This window comes from Leucoraja erinacea, chromosome 27 (genome assembly GCF_028641065.1).
Source record: "Leucoraja erinacea ecotype New England chromosome 27, Leri_hhj_1, whole genome shotgun sequence".
In the NCBI taxonomy this organism is placed as follows: Eukaryota; Metazoa; Chordata; class Chondrichthyes; order Rajiformes; family Rajidae; genus Leucoraja; species Leucoraja erinaceus.
The window spans coordinates 154,790-174,829 of NC_073403.1; the positions used below are offsets into that span (position 1 = coordinate 154,790).

Below are 20,040 nucleotides of genomic sequence, written 5' to 3' on the forward strand. Positions count from 1 at the left end.
AAACAACCCTCCAAAAACAAATCACGAAAAGCTGCTAATCCCTTCCTCTTCCATAACAAAAAGACTTGATCAGTACTAGATGGTTGGAAGAGAAAGTTGGGTAAAATAGGACTCGATAAGATAAAAGCATTTAGTCCAAAAACGTACAAAACTGAAACCATATTCGGAACGTATGTCTTATTATTGGGTTAGTCGTATATTTATTCAATCTCGTAATTGTAAAAGGTAACGAGGCCCCTAGAATAGAAGTCAATGATAGCCCTAGCATAGAATCACGTTCAAGATGTATCCATCCTGGGCATTGGGTATCTTCCCAATTGTTGTCATGGGTCAGGGCATTCCACTCCCCTCTGAAATCACCATAAACACCATTCCGTTGGAAAATGGCTTAAATTCACCAACCTAGGATCTACGGTGACTGACAGCCACTCTGGATGAGGAAACGAATTCACGTACAGTAAAACCACCTTCCTCTACAGCACCCTCCTTCGGGAGGCTAAGCAAGCGGACATAGAAGAACAGGAAACTCAATGAAACTCATTTACCAAGGTAAATGCGTACGTGTTGAACACGTTACTGTACAGCAGTGAAGCTTGGGCAACTTACCTCCATCAAGATCGGTAAATGAATGGAGAGAGGACCAAGAGAGGACCCGGCAGTGGGCAGCCTAGGACGGGCCCGCGGTGGGTGTCGGAGGTCGGTCGAGGAGTGATGTGGAGAACAAAATGGGACCCGCGTCGGAACCAGGACAGATCTTCAGAGATATGGACATCCAGGAACTTGAGGCAGGATCTTGGAACATAACTTTCTCCGCCACTGTCCCCTCAATGAAGTCAAGTATGTGGATCTGCGGCTTTCTCCTGAGGTCAACAAATAGCTCTGTGGTCCTGCGGACATTGAGAACAACACGTCTGCACTGGCAGCATTCCCTCAGATTATCAATCTCTCTCCTTACAATGATGGATAACTCGTCATTACCCATCATTGTCCAACAACGGTGGTACTGTCGGTGAAATTTAAAGACGGCATTGGAATGGTCTGGCTGTGCAGTCCTGGTCATAGAGCAGCGGACTGAGCACACAGCCTTGAGCTGGTCCTGTGTTGGTTATAGAAGAGGGAGTGTTGTCAGTTTATGCTGAGCTGAAGGCCTTGCTCGAGACTGACTTTGAGCCCCACCGCAGGGCCGTGGACTTATCACCGGAGTCTACAATCCCTTTCCTGGGATCCACACTCCAACCGCGGCCTGCGGATTTCAACATCAAAGAGCTCGCAATCTCGGCTAGAGACTGATGTCGGGAAGGTCCAAAGCCGCAGGAGGTTCAACCAGCCCCAACCTGTGGTCTGATCGCCTGGCGCGGGGGGAGCTGAGATCCCCCCGATGCAGGAGCTTGATCGCCCCGATGCGGAGGGTCAGGACTCTGAACAACTGCAGTGGGACCTCCTTGCTCCTATACTCAAATCCTCTCGCTATGAAAGCCAACATGCCATTTGCTTTCTTCACTGCCTGCTGTATGTACCTGCATGGTTACTTTCAGTATCTGATGTACAAGGACACCCATGTCTCGTTGCACCTCCCTTTTTCCTAATGTTGTGTTACAGTTGTACAAGACACGTGAACCAGCAGGCAGGCATTTAATAGAGTATGGTTGCATACTGTAGGGGTCCCCTGAAGATCAATGAAGCTGCCAAGTCGGCTGCTGGCCGTCCCTTGAGGATGAATGACGGGAGAGAAGGGAGCTAATGTCTTTCCATACTCAGTTGTTCTCAACTTCATTCTTCCATGGAATATTATTTATTTAGTTAATTTAGAACTTTTTTTATTTGCAGCCAACAGCAAGACGCATTCAATACTCAAATTCTAAAATGACTAACATCAACTAGATAGCAATTAGATCATGTAAATACAGAAACATTTGAAAATCAAGCCCTCAGAATTCCATTGACATTTTTAGAAAATCACTTTAATGAATGGTTCAAAAATAAAGTGACTGTTCTACAAAAAGAAATCCAAATTAATCAAGTCAATTAGTCTTTGAAAATGAACGGGTTGAAATACACAAAGTACACAAAGTGCTTTTGAAGATCAAATAACATTGAAAATACAGTGCACACAGATGCTGCATATTCCACATAACAGTTCAATCCATTTTGTATTTACAGATATTTTAATTGCCTGGGCTCAGACAGTTACAGAAGTAAAAGAGCTGTCGGCTTTGCCTCAAATTCTCAAAGCTTAAGCTCACTAACTTTCAAATAAAACTTAATATTTACATAATTTCATACAATTTTCTAGAGGTTTGCAGGATCAACCCCATTCTTTACAGCTTTTAATTTAGGAGCAGTTGGAATCTGCTGATTTTCAGTTCTCCTTCACAATTGCTAACAGCTACCATGGATGAAATTAAAAGTGGCTCTGCCAAAAAAACTACCAGACCCAGTGAATATCACATTAAATAAATCTTGTCTGAAAACAGATGCAGATGAAAACTAATCACACTGCTCTAAGTTTTATATTAATCGCACACAAGGCCAGGACAATAGATTTGCAGGAAAGGTTTTATAAACTGTCATGCACAACCACAATTTCACTCATATACATTACAAAACGTCACTGATCACAATACCTGTGCTGCCAGTTGCTAATCCTCCACAATTAATATTACTATTACGCAATCTTTCAACTTTAAAGTTTAACAAAACATTTAGTGTTGAAAGGTTGAAGCTGAAATATGAACCATGTTGTTGACCTACCAAATATTTACACTTTTATTCAGATAGCCAACACCCACTAGATCTTGAGTTTTATGAAAACGCATCAGGTCAAACTATAATCCAACAACAATAAAGTTCTGTAAGAAGTCAAAATAATGAACATTAAAATATATTAAGCATTTGTCATGCAGAACTTCTGATTCTGGCATTAAATCCCACAAAATCCCTCTGATCAAATAGATGGAAGCCATTTATTTACTGCTGAAAAGCAATGCAATACTATGCTGAGATCACCACAGTTAGGTCTACTTTTTTGCTCAAGGGAAGCTGCCAGATGACTTGTCTACAATAGCATTGTTCTACGACAGACAACAGTGAACCATCCCAACTTCATCTGCCACCATTTTCTGCTACAGCATATGTCTATTACATGAATTTGATGCAATGCGATTGATATATTTATATAATAGACAATTAGATATGCGCTTTTTCGTCAGGAACTAGAGAGCCACTTCAAAGCTATGTTTGGAAATTGACAAGCAGTAAAAAAAGCTGTCTTTGGAAGAAAGTCTCGGGAAAATAAAACTTTCCATACAAGCTCCCAGCAGTAATACTCCATTGCCTCAAGATCACAGGAGTCATTGAAATTAATAAGCAATCGTTTCAACTGACACATGCAACCATACTCTATTAAATGTAATGCCCAGCCTTTTGTATTTTTAGCTTGCAGTAAAAAATAAGCTTACAGCTATTAAAAATACCTTTAATTTTGAAAATCCTGTTGAGGTGATAAATAAAAGTACGAGTCTGCAATTCTCTAGCCCCGAGCCCCTTTTCCCCAATGACACAGTTTTTGTAATATAAGTGTTTTTAGGTACAGAAATATTGTGTTATGTAGAACTACCTGTACCTGTTAGTCTGATTGCCCCTAAACCAGACCAGAGACTTGCTGTCACCTTTGTATTTCAACCAGAATCTTAGGTCTGTGCAAACCTAATTAGACTCACAGTCACACCCATAAACTGCCATAACACAGCCTAGATTATATCAAACTGTCTTCAAACCTGGCCTGGTCATTTGATACCGAGACATCAGCAAAAAAAAAAATCAGCTTCTCAGACCTGAACTTTTGCACCCAAATATACTAGATAGCAATAACTTTTTAAAAATGCTGTTTAGATAGCCACTGCCACAGGAATGAACAGCACAAATTTCAGTAAGATCAACTTATTACTGCTTAAAGATGGGTAGTAAGTGCCAGCATTGTCAGTGGTGTCCATATCCTGCAAACAATTTAATTTTTAAATAATTGAAAGGAGTTTGCAAAATTTGAGGTAATACAATTGAAACAGGATTGACCAATCTATAGCTGCAGAACAAAGTCATGAGCAAAAAGAAACAAGGTACAGATAGATCACAAAGAAATTCTGCAAAACTCTTCAAGGATTAAACATCCCATTAGTTGGAAAGTAACAATTCCTTGCTGGTTTGTGACTTGTTAGTGATGAAGTAGCAATGTTTGTAATGAAAGGTCTTCCCACAGCAGCTCCTCATTTGACTTTGCCTCTCGTACACTGGGCCTCACCGCAAGGTCAGTCTGAACCTGTTATTCTAAACAAACTGCAGCATGCCTACTTGTATTGTTTATGAGTAAACATGCTCCAGTTCGGACCATGTTGCTTCACTCTATAACTTTAATCCAGCTGTTCAACATTAAATGCATTATGATACATTTTCTGGATGTCATGAGATCATAATCTAAACAAATGAAGCCTGACTTTCCTACATCAATTTTTCACATTGCACAAAAGCAGTTTTATTAAATATGCCTTATTTACTGTGGGTACCTCATGGATACTTGCATAAACTCTGTCTCTTAAATACATAACTATACCAAGTTCATTCTACAACACATTAGTAGGGTAATTGTTAATCCAAGTGTCGGGTGGCTTCATTTATCTTTCTGGGAAGTCACTTCAAATCCAAGGAATCAGAAGGAACACTAAAAGTAGCAATGACAAAGAAATAAAACCTACATCTCACTGACCTGTTCAAATGTATTCATTGTGAGAAAATAACTACTGAGCAAGTCAAGATAATAAACTATGCAGATGTCATCACAAGGGGGACTTTGGCAACCCACTCCCCTGCTAAATTACTGGGCCAGTGCGGTGTTATCTGAAAACACCAGCACCCATAAACCTACTGCTTTCGAAGAAAGTTTGATAGGAACCCTGCCTTTAACTGTTGTCGAGTGCCCCGATCATGACTGGCAAGATTCTCATATTGATTCAGTTCCGACTGATCCAACAGTTCAAAATCATCTCCCTCTGCATCAGTGTCCACCTCTATGCTTCCGTGTTCATGCACAGTCTGAAAAGCAATCCTCAAAGGATCATTCATCAATAGGGCCTCATGAGCAGTGTTTGACAATGCTGCTGCCATCATCTTGTTGGCAATCGTTCCTGCTAGAGAAAGGCCCTGGCTGCCTGCAAAACTCAGAGGTGATGGCAGACCACTTTGGGATATATCTTCATCAATATCCTCTTGATCAGAAGACAGGCTGACATTATCGTGAAGCAGAGGCTGGTAGGATGCAGTGGGAATACCCAGGCTGGTGTCATCATCATCATCCAATCCTGTTGCATCAGGGTTTATTGATGGGAATTCTGGTAGATCTCTTGCAAATGACTCCTCAGGGTCACTATGGCGATCAAGATCTAAACAAAATCTTAGGTCAGTGTTATATTTCATAATTTCTTGACAAGCGAGTGTAGGAACCTAGTCTTCGTCAGATATACTACAACCATTGTAACCCAGCCAGAAACTTGCACTATTGATCCATTTTCAAATATATAGGAAAAAGCCAAGATGAATCTCAAAAATACCCTAACCCTTTACCAACTTTCTGCATCCCAAATGGAGCAAGCCAACTCTGACCGAGCATAAAGGATGATTTTATCATGTGTGGCACATCATCGGTGTGCCCACCACATACCTGACTCAATTTAATTCACAGTTCAACTAATGAAAACAATTCTACTGCAAATGTAATTTCTAATAGTTGTATTAGAAAGATGAAGTACTGTCTTCATTAAAACTCCAGAACGTACCTTCAGAACCATCTGTATTTGGGGTCTGTCCCCGAGACAAGTTGAAGGTTCCATTCTCTGTGTACGATACCTCTGCATCGGAATGTTCAACATCAGAAATTTCCAGTTCCTTAGCGAACATAGAATCATCGAGCTTCATTGAGCAAGAAACAAAGTTAAGATTTGCACTATCGTTTAATTTGATACAGTATATACACCAAGAAAATAGTTTCAGTATTTAGAACGCGTTACATTTATAGCCATTAATGATTTAGTTTACACATTCATTGTGCAAACAGCAGAGAGAACAGCATTTATTTTGGATGCATTAACAGAATTACAAGTATCCTCAGCAGAATAATTGAACCTTGACAGCTTCATTTGGGGGCATGAGGAGACATGAATATACAGCAGAAGGATCAGAAAACACTACCTTGGGGCAGAATGCAGCTAGTTCAGCTTCACTGTCACTTCCGTCATCTGCAGCTCGGACAGTAGTTGCTTGGCCACGCACTGAAACAAACCAAAGATAGAAACAAATGTAGCATGTGGTGAGAAGCTGCAGCCTTCAGGCAGTGCCTGGAATTTGTGGAGGTGCACACCTTTCCTTTGAAATATTGTCTGCCCCAAGCTTATGGGTTGAGCCAATTTTGGGTCATCTAGGAAGCTATTAATAATCGGTTCAACGGGCCATTTCCTCAATTAGATTGAAAATTGAGAAGACAAGAATGAAGAATAAATGGGAGGATAGATAAATAAAATACATCAGTAAGAAAGATTGCATTGAGAGAAGTGTAACAATAGGAACTTTTTGAGGATGTTACAAGCAGAATAAATAAGGGAGACACAGTGGATGTGGTGTATCTGGATTTTCAAAAAGCCTTTGTCAAGGGCCTACACAAGAGACTAATGTGCAAAATTAAAGCACATGGTATTGTATTTAGGGTATTGACTGGTTGACCAGCAGGAAGCAAAGAGTAGGAATTAACAGGTTATTTTCAGAATGGCAGGCAGTGACTAGTGGGATGCCACAAGGCTCAGTGCTGGGACCCCAGTTATTTACAATATATATTAGCGATTTAGACAAAGGAATTAAATGTAACATCTCTAAGTTTGCGGATGATACAAAGCTGGGTGGAAGTGTGAGCTGCGAGGATGCTATGCACTAACTTCATGAAGAGGTCTGGTCTTCATGCCTAAGTGTAGGAGAGTCCAGCCAAGGCTCACCAGATTTAGTCCCAATACTGAAGGTTTGGCGATTTCATTAAAATGTACAAATGTCGCATTGGGATTGACAGGATAGATGCAGAGATTATGTTTTTCCTGTGTGGGTGTATAGAACCAGCATAAGTGTCAAAACAAGGAATCAACCATGCAGGTCAGGAGAGGCTGACAGGATAGGCAGGACAGAAATGAACATCAATGTTAAGGAACTCTAGGGGAACTGGGAAGGAGCAGTTTCATGTTAATTTTCAGATTATTACTAAGTTATCTTGTTACTCACTCAGTCGCTCGCGCTGTTTTGTCAATACATATCCCTTCACGCTGAAATCCAGACGCTTAAGCAAGGGCTCAATTCTGGCATAAACCTTTCTCCACAGTTGGTGATAAATGACCAAAGGGCAGAGCAGTAAGCTGATCACTGTGGGAATGGAAAAGATTAGTGAATAAACAAGTGGGAATGCAGAGAAGCCTTGCTCAGAGGTGTCTCAGCTCTACACAATGTAAACATTACAGTATCTGACAAAAAATAAGAAAAATTATGACATATTTTTGTATTTCATGACATTGCAACCTTGCACAGAACCCAGTGTGCAGGATGTGGTCTTCCCCAAATTCATAAAATCAGAGAAAACAATCTAAAGTATATTTGGACCATCATTTTAAATTGAAAAATAAAGGCCCATTGAATCTTATAGCGAGGTACAAGTACAATGAACATAGATGCCACCTTCTTAAGGAAATGCCTCATGGATGCTTTCAATGGAGGGGAGGTATGTGGCCATGATGGACCAGGCAGAGTCCACCATGTTTTGCAGTCTTACATTCCTGTGTGATGAAATTGCCATACCAGGCCAAGATGCAACAGTCAGTACAACTGTACAAGTGTGTTAGTGTAGTTGGAGACATACCGACATCTTTAAATTTCTAAGAAAGTAGAGGCACTGAAGCGTGTCTTTGTGATTATATCGATAGGGTTATCAGGACCTGTGGGGCTTATTTAGTGCACTATTGTATTCCCTTTAAAAACATGCATAAAAGGTGTTCCACTCATCCAGGTGATGCATTATTGCCATTTACATGACCAGATCTTGCCTTGTAGGAGGTGATGGCATGCAAGCCCCTACCACATCTGTCGAGCTTCCATCTCTGACCAGCTTAGGCTGAAATAGTCTCTTTGCACTCTTGATGACCTTCAGGAAGTCACTCATAGACTTCTTGTATGATACTGGATTACCAGTCCCAAATGCCACAACCTAGCCCTCAGAATATTACAATCCGGCTTCTGGTTGGGGAATTCTCAGACCATTTTGTCAGTGCACACTCTTCCACACATTTCTTTATGAAGTCAGTGATGATGGCGGTATATTCACTCCAGTCCACTAACAAATCCTTGAATATGGCACAATCCACAATGTCACAACTCCTATGTTCTGTAAAGACACTCGTATCAAACGCTTTCTTCACCAACCTATCAATCTGCGTTGCCACTTTCAGGGAACTAAGGACATGCACCCCTAGTTCTCTATTCATCAACATTTCTCAGCACCATACCATTTACAGTACATGGCCTATACCAACTCGACTTCCTAAAATGCATCATTTCATTTCTTGGGATTCAATTATATCTGTTAATGCACCTCCCAAATTTCCAACTGATCTATAACCCAGTACAGCCTTGGATATCCTTCTTGCTATCCACAATACCAACAATTTTCATGTTATCCACAAACTTACCGATCAAACCTCCATCATTCACATCCAAGTCGTTAATGTATTACAAACAGCAGAGGTCCTGCAACTGATCCAGCGTTGCACCACTAGTTACAATTTCCAACCAAAAAAACATCCTCTGTGCGCATGCCTTTGTGTGTGTGTCTCTGTGTCTGATTGTGTGTCTGTGTGTGTGTCTCTGATTGTGTCTGAGTGTGTCTGTGTGTGTCTGTGTGCATGTGTATGTGTGTCTGAGTGTGTGTCTGTGTGTGTCTCAGTGTGTGTGTGTGTCTCAGTGTGTGTGTGTGTTACAATTAGTGTGGATGGCCATCTCGAATGGGCATGGAGAGGTAGTGGGCTAAACCAGCAACCACAACACAAGAGGAGGACAAAGGGCTTAATTAGGAAAGGAAAAATAGATTATGAAAGAAAACTGGCAGGGAACATAAAAACTGACTGCAAAAGTTTTTATAGATATGTGAAAAGAAAGATTAGTTAAAACAAATGTAGGTCCCTTGCAGTCAGAAACAGGTGAGTTGATCATGGGGAACAAGGATATGGCGGACCAATTGAATAACTACTTTGGTTCCGTCTTCACTAAGGAAGACATAAATAATTTGCCGGAAATAGCAGGGGACCGCGGGTCAAAGGAGTTGGAGGAATTGAGTGAAATCCAAGTTAGCCGGGAAGTGGTGTTGGGTAAATTGAATGGATTAAAGGCCGATAAATCCCCAGGGCCAGATAGGCTGCATCCCAGAGTACTTCAGGAAGTAGCTCCAGAAATAGTGGATGCATTAGTAATAATCTTTCAAAACTCTTTAGATTCTGGAGTAGTTCCTGAGGATTGGCGGGTAGCAAACGTAACCCCACTTTTTAAGAAGGGAGGGATAGAGAAAACGGGGAATTACAGACCAGTTAGTCTAACATCGGTAGTGGGGAAACTGCTAGAGTCAGTTATTAAAGATGGGATAGCAGCACATTTGGAAAGTGGTGAAATCATTGGACAAAGTCAGCATGGATTTACGAAAGGTAAATCATATCTGACGAATCTTATAGAATTTTTCGAGGATGTAACTAGTACCGTGGATAGGGGAGAACCAGTGGATGTGGTGTATCTGGACTTCCAGAAGGCTTTCGACAAGGTCCCACATAAGAGATTATAATACAAACTTAAAGCACACGGCATTGGGGTTCAGTATTGATGTGGATAGAGAACTGGCTGCCAAACAGGAAGCAAAGAGTAGGAGTAATCGGGTCCTTTTCACAATGGCAGGCAGTGACTAGTGGGGTACCGCAAAGCTCAGTGCTGGGACCCCAGCTATTTACAATATATATTAATGATCTGGATGAGGGAATTGAAGGCAATATCTCCAAGTTTGCAGATGACACTAAGCTGGGGGGCAGTGTTAGCTGTGAGGAGGATGCTAGGAGACTGCAAGGTGAATTGGATAGGCTGGGTGAGTGGGCAAATGTTTGGCAGATGCAGTATAATGTGGATAAATGTGAGGTTATCCATTTTGGTGGCAAAAACGGGGAAAGCAGACTATTATCTAAATGGTGGCCGATTGGGAAAGGGGGGAGATGCAGCGAGACCTGGGTGTCATGGTACACCAGTCATTGAAGGTAGGCATGCAGGTACAGCAGGCAGTAAAGAAAGCGAATGGTATGTTAGCTTTCATTGCAAAAGGATTTGAGTATAGGAGCAGGGAGGTTCTACTGCAGTTGTACAGGGTCTTGGTGAGACCACACCTGGAGTATTGCGTACAGTTTTGGTCTCCAAATCTGAGGAAGGACATTATTGCCATAGAGGGAGTGCAGAGAAGGTTCACCAGACTGATTCCTGGGATGTCAGGACTGTCTTATGAAGAAAGACTGGATAGACTTGGTTTTATACTCTCTAGAATTTAGGAGATTGAGAGGGGATCTTATAGAAACTTACAAAATTCTTAAGGGGTTGGACAGGCTAGATGCAGGAAGATTGTTCCCGATGTTGGGGAAATCCAGGACAAGGGGTCACAGCTTAAGGATAAGGGGGAAGTCCTTTAAAACCGAGATGAGAAGAACTTTTTTCACACAGAGAGTGGTGAATCTCTGGAACTCTCTGCCACAGAGGGTAGTTGAGGCCAGTTCATTGGCTATATTTAAGAGGGAATTAGATGTGGCTAAGGGGATCAGGGGGTATGGAGAGAAGGCAGGTACGGGATACTGAGTTGGATGATCAGCCATGATCATATTGAATGGTGGTGCAGGCTCGAAGGGCCGAATGGCCTACCCCTGCACCTAATTTCTATGTTTCTAAGAGCTCCCAAGCAGCCAAAAGTCTAAAATACCTTCACAACCCAACCGAATCACCACAGATTTGGAGATTTTGTAGAGGTGCATAGATGTTTTGTTTTTGCCCGTGATACCTTACACTTGGATAACATACTCAAGTGTTTAGGCAGGAATATTTATTGGGAGAACCTTTACACCAGTATATTGAAGTCGTGATGCAGAACATGCCAACTATACAATTATGTTCTTAAATCAGTGACCTATTTTCTAGGGGACCTGTAAAAAGGCTGAATTGTGCATGCAGGATGAAGGGTCTGTATAAAGTTGTACAAGATGTTAGCTAGACTACACCTGGTGCATTGTGTGCAGTTCTGGCCACCCTCCTGTAGAATGGATGTGCTCAGCATGAGAAGGTGCAGAAAGGAATCACCAGGATGTCACTGGGGCTGGAGGTTTTGGGTTACATGGAGATTCTACAAGAACTAGGACCGTTTCCTTGGGAAGATACCCCAAATAGTTTATAAAATCATGAAAGACACAGATAAGATGGGTGGTCAGTGTTTTTCCCCCAGAGTATGGGTGTCTAAAACTAGACATTCCCCCTTTAATGCAAGAGGTAAAACGATTTAAAGAGAACCTAGGGAGCAAGTTTTCGCAGTGTTATGGGCATGTGGAACAAGCTGCAAGAGGAGTGTGGGAGGAGGGTACAATTACAATGTCTAAAAGACATTTGGACAGGAACATGGATTGGAAAGCTTTGGGGGGATATGGGTCAAATGCAGGGCTAAGGGGACAGGCTCAGGGAGGCACTTTGGTCGGCATTTAAGCTACGGGCCTATTTCTGCACTATACAACTCAATGATAGTATAATATTAATAGCTAATCAAAAGTCAAGAGTGATTTATGGTCATATGGACCAAAATGGTACAAATTAATTTCTTAATCAGTTCCGATCAGTACTTCCTTGCAAATCTTCACCTGCTGAACAGTGAAAGATGAATTTTAAAGCAGCCAAAAGCATTACTTTATTTCAGACAACTTATCTAGAATAAATCGAGTGAACAAAGGCAGCAGACTTACAGCAGATGTAGCACAGGAGAACACCTGGGATGTAACGCCCAATCACAGCCGGGAATGTGAACACGCCACAAACTAAAAGACAAAACTGAACAAAATAATCCTGGTCAATTCATATCTTACACACTATCTTAGACACTATCTTAGACACTATCTTAGACACTATCTTAGACACTATCTTAGACACTATCTTAGACACTATCTTAGACACTATCTTAGACACTATCTTAGACAGAATTCCTTGTCATTCTTCACTGATTCTTATATAAACTGAAATCTAAAAGCTACTGGAAAATAAAGAATACATTTTAAATGGACACTTAAATTATGGAAAACTTCAGAAAGCTCAAACTATTGAAATCTGAAACAAGTGTAAAAATGTAATAATGTTCTTACCTTACCAGGATTCTGCTTTTTAAATAGATGCAAACTCTTCAGGAATCTCTCTGCACTGACAGAGAGCTCTGCCATTCTGTGACACAGTTCAGGAACACTGACTAGTTTCGGGTGAACAAGGCCCCAGCTACACAGGAATACAGACGAGGGACTGCATTAAAGTCCAATTTAAAACAAATAACCACACTTAGAAAATCTGATGTTGGGAATAGCAAAAATCGCAGAACAGAGTTTAAATTTGGTTTTGAATGTCTGCAATATGACAATTTCAGACTTTTAATTATAACAATTTTTTTCCAAGCGGTAAACTTTCTGTATTCCCACAATGTCCTAGCCCATCAGCTGTAACTGGTCATGGAGTAAGCTCACTACATATTCATGGCACAAACACAGATACATTGCTCTGAGAATTATAGTGGAGCACAGCCACACACACACAGCAAAGATAGGAGACAGAGCACTCAAATATTGCAGGCCTATGAAATAAGAGCTGCAGCAATTAGGTTGTTTAGAATACAGAGGGTTGGATACGTGGATAACTCTGAAAACTAGTAGGAAGGAGATCTCTTCTGCAGTTCGGCTACTTAAAATCCTTATGAATGACTTTGAAGATTGGAATGAGTAACCAAATTGCAAATGACAGAAAGATAGATGAGCTGTGAAATGCAAGGCCAGAGAATGGGATAGGATGTAGATGGAAGTGGTGGAGGGAAAGAAGGGAAAAGGGGTGGCATAGTGCGAGAAATAGGTGTGCATCCAGGTAGGGCACACCCTGCCACTCATCCTCATCATACTGTAACCTCAGACTATCTTCCTCATTATTGACACCACCTATTGCTCTGCCATCAACAAAATTACTATTCATATACATTACATTTTATATTGTTAACTAACACAAGGATCGCAGCACCACTTCCGATGGTATAACACTGGCCACATTTCCAATCACAAATATACAGTTCAAATGTTGGCCTTAAGCTTGGCTAGGATAGGAAGAGATGGTAGTGAAGTAGAGCTCAGAGTTCTGGCAGCACCTCCAGCTATCTAGGCAATCCACATTTGGAAGAATGGAATGGGTTTAGGCAGAGATGCAATCAGATTAATTGCTATGATAATTGAGGCAAAGAGAGTTATATTATGGCAGGCTGTACAAACAAGGATTGTTAAAGATTAAGATGCAATCTGAATGAAATGGAAAAAGATAATTTACTAGTTTAGTTACTCAAATAATTTCCTTTTCTATCAGAACCCAAAACAAACTGGCCAAAACTAAAAATCAATGACAGGGCAGAGGTGGTGGTGGTCAGGGTACAATTCATTCAATGTGCAGTTGGATCTGCAACTCTTAAAAACAGACTGCCAGTTGACTGAAAACGGTAAAGCTTAAAGATCGTTTCGGTGAGGATATCAGATGTGGTAAGAATCACAATTGTTACGGTTGGGAAGGAAGTTTTTTATCCATCAAAAAATAATGGTCAAACTGTACCTGCAGAAAATACCAATATGCCCAACTATGAAGTCAAAACACAACCCAAACAAATAATTATTAATTCAATAGAGATCACTGTTTAAACACCAGATTAAACCTAGAAACATATGTAAGAAAGTGATTTCAATACCTCTCAGCATCATTGTCCTCCATTTGTGCCACTTAAAAAAAAAGAACAGATTATTAATTCACTAATAACCATATAACAATTACAGCACGGAAACAGGCCATCTCGGCCCTACAAGTCCGTGCCGAACAACTTTTTTTTCCCCTTAGTCCCACCTGCCTGCACTCATACCATAACCCTCCATTCCCTTCTCATCCATATGCCTATCCAATTTATTTTTAAATGATACCAACGAACCTGCCTCCACCACTTCCACTGGAAGCTCATTCCACACCGCTACCACTCTCTGAGTAAAGAAGATCCCCCCTCATGTTACCCCTAAACTTCTGTCCCTTAATTCTGAAGTCATGTCCTCTTGTTTGAATCTTCCCTATTCTCAAAGGGAAAAGCTTGTCCACATGAACTCTGTCTATCCCTCTCATCATTTTAAAGACCTCTATCAAGTCCCCCCTTAACCTTCTGCGCTCCAGAGAATAAAGACCTAACTTATTTAACCTATATGCTGAAAATAGCTACCCATTTTCCAACTGAACCAAGCCACATAAACCAGAGCATTCGTGAATTAATTAAGAGATTGGATAAGATGTAAAACAAAGTTGCCCTTGAAAGTAAAGGTTTTCATAAAAACAGCTTGTAGTGTAAGAAAGAGAGAGAGATACCTCTCTCAACATACCTAATATTGTAAACACAAAATGCTGGAATAACAGCGTGACTGGCAGCATCTCCGGAGAGAAGGAATGGGTGACATTTCGGTTCGAGACACTTCCTCAGACTGATCTATATTGTTATATCGTTTATCTATACTGATCTACAATGTCCAATGTTGTTACTGGCCAGCCCATATGTCCATAAACCTGCTGGACATGGGCATCAAATAGAACTTTACCTTCTATAATACACGTTCAAGTTCAAGTGAGTTTATTGTCATGTGTCCATGTATAGGACAATGAAATTCTTGCTTTGCTTAAGCACACAGAAAATAGTAGGTATTTTCTACAAAACAGATAAATGTGTCCATATACCATGATATAAATATATACACACACATGAATAAATAAACTGATAAAGTGACAAACAAATATACTTAAAGATTTCCCATCAGTGTGAAGCTGTGTGAACACAATATGATCCACACAACAATTAAAATCTCCCATCTTATCAGCAACCAGAAAAGGATGACAAGTGTTTAAGAAGGAACTGCAGATGCTGGAAAATCGAAGGTACACAAAAAAGCTGGAGAAACTCAGCGGGTGCAGCAGCATCTATGGAGCGAAGGAAATAGGCAACGTTTCGGGCCGAAACCCTTCTTCAGAAGGATGACGTGATTTAGCTGCATAAAAGTGAAAGTGAACATGGGTAGATAAAGATGTAATATGACAATGGGTGGTTTGGGTACACATTGCATGTACAAGGGGAGGAAAGCAATGGGACAGAAGCCAGAACTTCTGGGATAACAAAGGCGAGGCAGGAAGTAAAGGAAACGGTAGCATAGCATGTCACCAGTGAGAATAAACTGTTTTGTGGTAAGCATTGAGGATAAATTTCCCAAGAAACCCACTCACTGGATCCGTCGCCTGGCCTTGTGGCAGAGGGCATGGATCCTTCAAAGGACTCTTTAGCCACCTCCAAATGAGAATGGGAGTCACTCATCCACTGCTTAGATGCCCTATCCAAGGTACACACTGCTTTTGCAGGTGTATACACGGTTTTGGAATTTACTAGAATGTTGCCTGAGTTTCAACAACTAAGTTACAGAGAAAGGTTGAATAAGTTAGGTCTTTATTCTCTGGAGTGCAGAAGGTTAAGGGGGGACTTGATAGACGTCTTTAAAATGATGAGAGGGATGTGGATCAGCTTTTCCCTTTGATAATAGGGAAGATTCAAACAAGACGACATGACTTCAGAATTAAGGGACAGAAGTTTAGGGGTAACATGAGGGGGAACTTCTTGACTCAGAGAGTGGTAGTGGTGTGGAATGAGCTTCCAGTGGAAGTGGTGGCGGCAGGTTCGTTTGCAGGACTGGAGAGCCAGAGCTATAGGGAGAGGTTGAGTCGGCTGGGTCTCTTACATGGAGCACAAGAGGATGAGGGGTGATCTAATAGAGGTGTATAACATCATGATTTGAATAGATCAGGTTGAGTCTTTTGCCCAGAGTAGGTGAATCGAGGAGCAGAGGACATAAGGTGAAGGGGAAAAGATTTCATAGGAATCTTGAGGGGTATATTTTTCATACAAAGGGTGGTAAGTGTATGGCACAAGCTGCCAAAGCAGGTAGTTGAGGCAGGGACAATCACAACATTTAAGAAACAGATAGGTACGTGAGTAGGACAGGTTTGGAGGGATATGGATCAAACGTGGGCAGGTGGAACTAGTGTAGATGGGACATGCTGGGCCGAAGAGCCTGTTTCCACACTGTAGCACTCTATAACTATATCTTTCCCTCTCAAACTCGTTTTCCTGCCTTCTCCCCATTACCTCTGACCCCCGTATCAATCAAGAATCTATCAATCTACCCCTGAAAAATGTCCATTGACTTGGCCTCCACAGCTGTCTGTGGCAATGAATTCCACATTTCACCACCCTCTGACTTAAGAAATTCCTGCTCATCTCCTTCCTAAAGGAACGTCTTTTAATTCTGAGGCTGTGGCCACTGGTCCTAGATTCTCCTACTAGTGGAAACATCCTCTCCTCATCCATTCCATCCAGGCTTTTACCAGGCTGGGGCAGACTGCAACAGCTTCACACCATGTCCCAAAGCTTGTGTCCTGTCCTGCATCACCCAAGGCAACATAGACGTTATAGGAGAGGGCAAGCACCGTCACAAAGTAGCTCACGATGGTTTGGGTAACATTCAGGAATGTCTATACATGTCACATCATGATTATTACTGAAGAAGGGTCTTGACCCGAAATATAATCTATACCTTTTCTCCAGAGATGCTGCCTGACCCACTGAGTTACTCCAGCACTCTGTGAAATATCACCTATCCATATTCTCCAGAGATGCTGCCTGACCCACTGAGTTACTCCAGCACTCTGTGAAACGTCACCTATCCATGTTCCCCACAGATGCTGCCTGACCCACTGATTTACTCCAGCACTTTTTGTCTATTTTCCCTTCACCCATCTGCCCAAGCCCACCCTCCCCCTCTATGTTCCTTTCCACCCATAAACCTCTCTCTGCCTTTACATTTCACCCCCCTTTCAAATCTGCTCTACTTATCTACATGCATTTTTCTTCTTAACTTTTTAGTCATAGTGATGCAGTGTGGAAACAGGCTCTTCAGCCCAACTTGCCCACACCGACCAACATGTCCCATCTACACTAGTCCCACTCACACGCGTGTGGCCCATATCCATCTAACCCTGTCCTATCCATGTACTTCTCCAAATGTTTCTTAAACATTAGGATAGTCCCAGCCTTAACTACCTCCTCAGGCAGCTCATTCCATGCATCCACCACCCTTTGTGTGGAAAAAGCTACCTCTCAGATTCCCGTTAATTTCTGAAATATTGGTCATATATTTGGTGCAAAATTGCTCCAAAATAAGTCTCAGAATCAGAGAGCATCTAAAACCCCAGAGCTTCCAGGACCCTTTGGCAGGTCCTGGACCCCGGCATCGAGCGACTTCACGCTTTGCGCTCGTGATGTGCGCAGCGCGCACTTTATTTCACATAAAAAATTTTGTGATCCTGTCATGCCACCCTCCTTTTTGAAAAGCTTTGTACAGGCCTGATATCTCTATTTCTGAACATGCTACCATTATCAAACTAGAAACTATTCTGAATCAGGTGATTTATTAATATCTGACTGATTCTTGACAACATTTCCTCATAAAAGTTAGTTTCATTGGACTGAATAGCAGGTTCCTACCTTTGACCTCAGGCCAGATTCTGCTCTTACAAGTGTCCAGACACACAATAATAATCAGACCAAATGCAACAAGGCATACCAGTCTCAGCGACGTCAGTGCCAGAAACCTGCCATGAGACACAAAGCAATAACATTACTAACCAAAAGCTGATTACCAATCCCTTAACATCTCAAAATAACCATCAAGTGGATAGCGTCAAACAGTCTCATCACTGGAACTAATTACACAGGAACTGCCCAGACATTCCAGGAAATGACAGAACCAAATGTGGGAATCGGAGCATCTGTGGAGGATCTGGGAAGTGGGAGAAGGAAGACAGGTGTCCACGCCATAGAGGGAGGCTCCAGGAGGTGGGAACGGAGGGGTGGGGGAATGGATGTGGTCTCAGGTCAGCCAAGGTGCGGGTGAGTGAGGGAGACCATGGGTGTAGACCCTGCCTTTCCTGTCCTATGGAGAGACCCATACCCCAAGGTCTCTGTTCTCATAACTCTCCAATGTTCGGTGTCGTGTATCCTCCAGCCACATCACGGTCGTAGTTTAAAATAAACAGAGCAATATGTGCCCCGATCCCCCACCTCCCCGGGGCCCGATCCCCGGGGCCCGACCCCCCTCCTCCCCGGGGCCCGACCCCCCTCCTCCCCGGGGCCCGACCCCTCTCCTCCCCGGGGCCCGACCCCCTCCTCCCCGGGGCCCGACCCCCTCCTCCCCGGGGCCCGATCCCCCCCACCTCCCCGGGGCCCGACCCCCTCTCCTCCCCGGGGCCCGACCCCCCCCCTCCCCGGGGCCCGACACCCTCCTCCCCCCGGGGCCCGACCCCCACCCTCCCCGGGGCCCGACCCCCCTCCTCCCCGGGGCCCGACACCCTCCTCCCCCCGGGACCCGACCCCCTCCTCCCGGGGCCCGACCCCCTCCTCCCCGGGGCCCGACCCCCCCCTCCCCGGGGCCCGACACCCTCCTCCCCGGGACCCGACCCCCTCCTCCCCCGGGGCCCGACCCCCCCCTCCCCGGGCCCGCCCGACCCCCTCCTCCCCGGGGCCCGACCCCCCTCCTCCCCGGGGCCCGATCCCCCCCTCCTCCCCGGGCCCGATCCCCCCTCCTCCCCGGGGCCCGACCCCCCTCCTCCCCGGGGCCCGACCCCCCTCCTCCCCGGGGCCCGATCCCTCTCCTCCCCGGGGCCCGACCCCCCTCCTCCCCGGGGCCCGATCCCCCTCCTCCCCGGGGCCCGACACCCCCTCCTCCCCGGGGCCCGACCCCCCTCCTCCCCGGGCCCGATCCCCCTCCTCCCCGGGGCCCGATCCCCCTCCTCCCCGGGGCCCGATCCCTCTCCTCCCCGGGCCCCGACCCCCTCCTCCCCGGGGCCCGATCCCTCCTCCTCCCCGGGGCCCGACCCCCTCCTCCCCGGGGCCCGACCCCCCTCCTCCCCGGGGGCAGATCCCCCTCCTCCCCGGGGCCCACTTCCCACCTCCCCGGGGCCCGATCCCCCCCTCCTCCCCGGGGCCCGACCCCCCTCCTCCCCGGGGCCCGATCCCCCTCCTCCCCGGGGCCCGACCCCCTCCTCCCCGCTTGCCACTGACCAGAAGCCGAGGTTGGCGCCCAGGTGCAACAACAGGCTGTGTAGAGGCCGCTCCCACACCAACACGCTCTGGCAGAAGGTGAGCTGCGGCTCGTACTGCCCCAGGGAGCGGAGCAGCCGCTGCAGGCGAGCCCGGTGCTCTGGGCCTAGACCCGGGCCCCAGCCGCCGCCCGCCGCCGCCATCTTAACTCATCAATATTAATGAGGCGCCTCGTCAAGGTCAAGGGTCAAGTGTTAAACCTTATGTCCCGTGTTCTAACTTTCAGCAGCACAACGGGTCCGTAAACACATGAACACATAATAAAGCAATGAGAACAATACTTGTGCAAAGAAAAAAAACGACCTGAGCTAGACCAAAGCCAGTTTATTTCTCAAGAAGTATCCCTGGTTTAACAACTGTGTGTGTCTTAGTGATGTTTAGAGAGAATTGAGTTGGGCATTAAACCCAGCACATCAGCCTTGCACAGCATCAGATCGAGCACATCAGCCTTG

General features: G+C 44.1%; 1 protein-coding gene across 2 annotated transcripts; it reads right to left on the reverse strand.

Moving 5' to 3' along the window:
* Positions 1-1,939: 1,939 nt before the first annotated feature.
* On the reverse strand, positions 1,940-19,761 carry retreg3 (reticulophagy regulator family member 3). Of its 2 annotated transcripts, none has more exons than XM_055656738.1 (9): positions 19,550-19,761; positions 17,975-18,081; positions 14,105-14,135; positions 12,491-12,612; positions 12,093-12,164; positions 7,309-7,446; positions 6,238-6,317; positions 5,826-5,958; positions 1,940-5,432 (listed from the first exon to the last, which is right to left on the reverse strand). In XM_055656738.1, exons 1-9 carry the CDS (start codon positions 19,729-19,731, stop codon positions 4,915-4,917), a joined length of 1,383 nt encoding a protein of 460 aa, XP_055512713.1. In that variant the 5' UTR covers positions 19,732-19,761; the 3' UTR covers positions 1,940-4,914. The 2 variants fall into 2 exon arrangements, with proteins under 2 accessions (XP_055512713.1, XP_055512712.1); XM_055656737.1 differs by having other exon boundaries at positions 12,093-12,177; positions 12,486-12,612; positions 19,550-19,760.
* Between the last annotated feature and the right edge of the window lie 279 nt (positions 19,762-20,040).